At 45.0% G+C, this 6,371-nt stretch overlaps 1 protein-coding gene across 1 annotated transcript in view; it reads right to left on the bottom strand.

The window, feature by feature from the left end:
• ankmy2a (ankyrin repeat and MYND domain containing 2a) overlaps positions 1–6,288 on the bottom strand; it is a 7,816-nt gene extending 1,528 nt beyond the window's left edge. Inside the window, exons 1-9 of the mRNA XM_037676695.1 lie at positions 6,082–6,288; positions 5,708–5,772; positions 4,598–4,736; positions 4,374–4,472; positions 4,104–4,264; positions 3,156–3,370; positions 2,800–2,935; positions 2,445–2,573; positions 1,333–1,450 (exon numbers count right to left, since the gene is read on the bottom strand). Coding sequence (XP_037532623.1) covers positions 1,333–1,450; positions 2,445–2,573; positions 2,800–2,935; positions 3,156–3,370; positions 4,104–4,264; positions 4,374–4,472; positions 4,598–4,736; positions 5,708–5,772; positions 6,082–6,148 — 1,129 coding nt within the window. The 5' untranslated portion in view covers positions 6,149–6,288. The remainder of the gene's footprint in view (positions 1–1,332; positions 1,451–2,444; positions 2,574–2,799; positions 2,936–3,155; positions 3,371–4,103; positions 4,265–4,373; positions 4,473–4,597; positions 4,737–5,707; positions 5,773–6,081) is intronic.
• Positions 6,289–6,371: the final 83 nt, after the last annotated feature.

Raw genomic sequence — 6,371 nt, 5'->3', positions numbered from 1 at the left:
GCACACGCTGCTGCTGCAGGTGCACCAGCTCGTGCACACGCTGCTGCAGCAGAGACGCTGACCGCATGTCCCGCGGGGACGAAGCGTCTTCTCTCAGAATCCAACGCAGCACAAACGCAGCACTGACCACTCATCGTATTTACTGGGATTTTTGTTGTGGGTGGGGTGTCAGCGTCACCTGCTCAGCTGTGCACCCTGCAGACAGCGCACGTTTTAAGCACGGGAGCGTCTCCAGACAGCTCTGCAGAGCGCGCACAACTGTTCATGTGTCAGAGCTCCTGCATGCATTTCAAAGATAATAAATAAAAAAGCTTACAGTAAAAAAATAAAATAAAATAGTACGAGTGAAAAGTTTGATGTGTATTATTCACATCACGTTTCAAAATAACAAGATCAAAATGTTAAAAGGACCGTCCAGTTTATTATCTACAACAAATGGATGGATTGTCCTTAGTGGACAGAGACTGGAGCAGAACACGCAGGACTGAGAAGAGTTCGGGTCAAACATTGAAGTTTTTGTGTGTGTTGGGGGGGGGGTAGGACACTTGGCAGAATCGGAGCTCTCTAAAATAGTAATTTCACTTTAACCTTTATTTATACAGCCTGTTAGTCTCATTGAGCCTCATCACTCCTGTTTTTAATCAAAAGTTTACAGATGTTTAACCACCTGTTAAAATACAACTAAGCAGGAAATGGCATCTTCTATTACAAAGTTTCTGGGGGAGGGCCCACGGACACCCCCCTTCCCCCCACCCATCAACACGCTGCTTTTTTTCAAAAGTATCCAGCTCACAAGGCGAACATGTACACCTATGTGGTGGCAGCCATGTTGGATTTTGACAGTTCAAACCAACTTTTGAAAGGAACCTTTCGTACATGTAGATGGAGCCACACACAGAAATGGAAGTCAGTACCTCACTTAATTTTCAAGATATGTTCCCTTTGTGACGAGGGTTATCTGAGGAGCAGGCTGCTCTGAGCTGAACTCCATCTAGTCGGACATATAAAGGCTGCAGCTGGAAAAACAAGCCGGGTGTCCCAGCAACCAGCGATGAACTGGACTCGAGCAGAACCCAGCTGCCCTGCTCGGCCTCGGTGCAGATCTGTGAAGAAGGCCGTCCAGAGACGACCTAAGGCAGCTGTCTGTGAGAGAGTGATCCATCGGCAGTGACCAACATATTCATGGTCTGGTCCTGGTTTTTGCAGGACATCTTTGCTGTGACAGTTCCAGTACAAAGTACCAGTACACCCCAGTAAACGGTCACTTCTTCAGAGAGAGCAGCCTGTGTGGAGCCAGGACTGCTTCGTGTTTCTGTCTCCTGAATGAAATACCTGGGCTCTGCTGCGCCGTTTCTGCTTCTTGAGCTTCTCGCTGCTCCTGGAGCTTCTTACAAACTTTCTTGTGAGTAAACCAGTGCATCTTTTGACACGTGTGGCCACAGTACAGAACCTGGAACATAAAAGAACAGACGGCAACTTGAGCTGACTGATAAATGTCATCTGGATGAAAAGAACAACATTCAAACTTGTGCAAACAACCAAACGTGATAAATGATCAGTCGATGGAAGAGTTGCTGTTTTGTGGTCGGGGGTAAGATTAGTCGTCCTCGCTGTTCACCTCACCCACCTGCTCTGCTGTGATCAGCAGAATTCTTCTCACCTGATGGTCGGAGCGTTTCAGCGCTCGCCTGTTCTCCATCCAGCACCAGATTATTGAACGCTTGTCCAGCGATCATCTCCTGCTCCCGACTGATCCCCTCATCCTGAACAAGTTTGTGTCCTGGATGGATTTTCCTGTTTCACCTCGCCCGTCTGTCAAGCTTCTGATGTCTAGACCTTGACCTTTGACCTCTGAGTATTGCCTGAACCTCAGATAAGTAGTTTGAAGTCCGTCTCCCTGTCTGTTCTCTGACTAGCGCAGAGTTCTGGACGGATCCAAACTAAGCAACAACCCCACTCAGGACTCCCCTCTCGCTGTGACATCACTGCTCTCTCCAACCGATCCTCTACCTGGGGAGGTGAGTTTAACCGCAGGATCAAGTCCCTGATCCGAGCTCTAAAAGAAGGTTAGTGGGTTTTTCCTCTGAACTCTGTTGAAGCTCCGAGTCCTTCCACAGACATGAACTCGTCCTCTTCCTCCTCAGACTTTCCAGTGCGTTTCCACAAACGTGCGCTGACTTCCACCAGTCTTTTCAAAATAAAGCTTACTGAACTTTTGTCTGGTTGAATTTTACACAATCTCTTGCTCGGGGGACTCTGGAACCAAACCCCCGCAAGGGGTGAGGGCTGGAACCAAACCCCCGCGAGGGGTGAGGGCTGGAACCTAACCCCCGCGAGGGGTGAGGGCTCACTGTAAAAGTGATTGATTCACCAACGATCTTTTGTTGTGTTAAATAAGACCGGATAATTCTGGGCCCAAATCCTTCCTGTAGTTCGGCACTCACCATTTTACAGATGGAGCATCTTTTCTCGGCTCCTTTGGCCCCGCACGTCGTGCAGAACTCTACGTCCATGAAGCCGACCTGACCCGTGATGGCCTGGGTCAGCACCGACAGAGCTGTGGGGTCGTTACCCTGAAGGGACATGAAGAGGATTAAAAAAATGATGTAGAAATTAAAATAAATACACCAGAGTTTTAAATTATGTTCTATTAACTTTAATATTCTTTAAATTCAAGTGACTGCCTCCAGCTTCAAGAAGCTGAAAATCTTGGCTTTAAACTTTAAAACCATCTTAAAGTTCCTCTCCTTTTGTGAGGGACCTCAAAGTTTCGAGGAGTTCAAAGCTTTACAAACTCACGATGTCCACAGGGGCGATGCTGCGCACGAGCTGCTGCAGCAGCGTGGCCTCGCAGTACGGGAACTTGCGGACGCACTCTCGGATAAACTTCTCCTGAAACACGGGAAAGCCATCGCTGTCCCGACCTTTCAGCAAACTGGGACGGATAAACGGGTCGGACGTTTCAATAATGTCCTCATTTGGTACAGAAATACATTCAGTTAATGCACTTTGAACAATCTCTTAGTAATTAGCTGCTACTATCGAACACAAAACAGAATGAATCATGTTAACCACCAAACATCAAACCATCCCAGAAAACAATGGCTCTTGGTCATGAGGACATTAGGAACACGTCCGTCCTCGTCTGGTCCCACCTCTTCATGAGGCCGTCCAGCTTGTCCTCGCGCTCTTTGAGGAAGGACGAACACTTCCCCAGCACGCAGCTGATGTAGTGCATCTTCATGGCCAAAACCTCGTTCATGTCCTGCTGCTTGATGCACTTCTCACAGATGAGCTCCATCACCCGCCCACATTTGTCCAGAGCCCCCACCTCTGCCAGCAGCGGGTTTTCTTTCACCAGCATCACTAACTGGGAACAAACGGAAAGTTTCAGCGTCGAACACGCACACGTCTGATTTCTTCTTACGCAGGACGCTTTAATGTGATCACAGAGAAGCAGTTAATGAGAACAGATGTGCAAACATCAGTCCATTAGTGTGAGGATTGTTGCAACACACACACACACACACACACACACACAGGTAACACAACTGGACAGATTCTTGTGGGCTTATAGAGGTGTGGACATTTATTTGCATTTAAAACACAAACTCTCTGATTTGTTCTGTGACTAATTACTTTAAAAAAAAAAAACTGCAAAGTTATTTTAACTTTGAAAACTAGGAACCCAACAACTCAGTAATTAACGTTAGTCCACAAACAGAGTCTGATAAACTGTACGTGGACTAAAGTGTTCAAACTCTGACAGTCAGAGTTTGAACACTTTAGTTTTATTTAATTCCAGTTACAGAGGATGTGAAGTCCTTGCTGTTGCCTCATGCTGCTGATCATCTACGCAGCCTCTCATCAGAGCAGCTGATAAATATTCATGCCCCTCACTCCACAGAGGAACTACTTCAGTAAAAACAAGCGTCTCAGTACAAATACAACAGATTTTAAAGAACCAGGAACAAGAAAATGAGAAAAATCACTTTTGATCATTGAAGACATTGGACAAGTTGGCTGCATGATACCCCCCCAACAGAATATTTAGTGCATTGCGTCGTATTTAAGCCCCCACTGTACGTTTGGCGATGCCCCACCTTAACAGGATTCAAGTTGGTGCTCATGATGATCTTGTGAAGGGGTCCAGCCAGTTTGGGTGGCAGCTTTGGTTCCTTCTCCAAACCTTGGGGCTTAGTGTAGTAATCCAGTCTGGCACGGGAAAAGTAGTTGTTGATCACTGTGACACAGTCGTGTTGCCCTGAAGGTGACAAGAGGACTTCGTTACGGCTTTAATGAACTATAGCATGAGACGCCTGACAGCATCAAACAGGACGCGGCGCTGATCATTTACAAAACGCTTCACTAACCAACAAAAGCTGCCATCTGCGCAGCGGTCCGTCCGACAGAGTTGGTCACGTCTGTTTCGGCCCCGGCGTCCAGCATCATCCACGTAATGTCGGTCTTTCCTGAGGGCACAGAGGTAAACTCAAAACTACAGATTGTTTTATTTTTCTAATAAAGCACAGTGTTGTCTGCATTTTTCTGCAGCAGCAACATGTGACAAGTTTCACAGGTCGACAGTGAAACTCGCCTGACAGGCCAGCAAACATGAGCGCCGTGTATCCGTGCTCGTGCTGGTTGCAGTTTACATCGGCTCCGTGTTGCAGCAGCAGCTTGCACATGTCTGCTTTCCCTTTGTAGGCAGCGTGCATGAGAGGAGTCATCCCATACTGTTGACAAAACAAAAACAATTACCATGAGCTTTTTAACACTCTATCAATCTAAAATCAACATTAATGTTCTGCATGGATTATATATTCAACTAGAATCTTGTCTATTAATTTGAAACAGATTTACCTGCACTAGGATTTTTATTTTTTTTAATGATCGTTTTGACATTTTCTGTTCAAAACAAAGGAAACCAGAACAGGCATAATCGAAAAAAATGAAATAATAAAAACTTGAGAAATGCACTAAAACGTTGAGGAAAAAATATTAAACTTTTAGAAAATACATTCCTTTTAACACCCCGATTGAAAAATAGAACGGAGTGCTTTTACAAAACAGCTAGGAATGTTTTCTTCTTTACAAACATAACCTGCTGTCCATTTTCGTTTTTAAAGAAAGCTCCTTTTCAGACTCAACAAAGTTCCGTGAGGTCCTCTGGACGGTTTCTGTGTGTTGAAACGTTTCGTCTCTTGACCTCCAGCACCTTTCTTATCACATCAAACCGGCTCACAGCTTCTTCGGCTGCTCCTTCTTCAGGGGTTGCCAGATCGAGTGAACGCTTCTGAAAGATTTGGCACTTGTTTTACGTCGGATGCCCTTCCTGATGCAACCTGGACTGGAACCCGCAACCTCAGGATTACAAGAACAAGGCACTATATATTTAGCTCTTTTTGGATGTAACTGGGACCTTGAGTACACAGTTTTGTTCCACCTCATGTGCCACATGTGATGCGAATGATAAGAACCTTGAACCGACCACTGAGCTACAGCAGCTGTTTATCTTTTATAACATTAGTTTAATCACAAATACAAGAGCACACTGTTCAATTTCATATAGAAATCCTAAACGGTAAATAAAGTAAGACTGACGTGTTCCAAAACAAACAAGTTAAACCTGGTTTTCTTAAACTATATTTAAGTGGAAAGCTCAAGAAGCTCGAGAAGTTATGAAGAGTTTTCTTCTGTGATGTACCTCATCCAGACAGTTAACTCGAACATCTTTACAGCCCAGCAGCCTGGAGGCCTCGGGAACATTTCCTGCAAGCACAAAACTCAAATTATTGTAGAACAGCTCCAGGCAACAAAGATTTTAAATCCTGCACATTTTAAATCCTGCAGGATTAGTTTAGGATCACTCAGTTGATGGCTGCATGCAAGGTAAACACACTATTAGCTAAGGCTGACTATAACAGATTTAAAAAGCTACGAGTACTTTATTTCAACAAATAGGTTGGGAAGTAGAAAAGCAGCAGACATTTTCACGCTGGCGGCAATCTACTATCAATAATATGTATCTTATTTTACAAGCTAACCAGGCAGGGATTAGCGTTAGCTGAACAGGCTTACCTGCTGTAATGACCTCAAACAACTCCTTTTCGCTTGAAGACAGGTCTCCTTTCTTGGGTGCAGACATGTTGACGGCTCACAGTTTTAAATAAAAATATAGTGACACCAGAATTATGTCAGATTTCTATTAAAATCAATATCGTCCTTGGCTCTGATAGTGCGAGGCTCCAGCAGGAATGCTAACTGTAGGAGAGCTGTCATTTGGAATGTACCACTGACGTCTGTCAGGAGGGGTGTACGGTATCGGGACAAACTACTGTAAAAAGCATTAAAACACTTTACTTGTGTGT

This window comes from Nematolebias whitei, chromosome 5 (assembly GCF_014905685.2).
Source record: "Nematolebias whitei isolate Nwh7 chromosome 5, NemWhi1, whole genome shotgun sequence".
In the NCBI taxonomy this organism is placed as follows: domain Eukaryota; kingdom Metazoa; phylum Chordata; class Actinopteri; order Cyprinodontiformes; family Rivulidae; genus Nematolebias; species Nematolebias whitei.
This window is presented reverse-complemented; position numbering and strand designations above follow the sequence as displayed.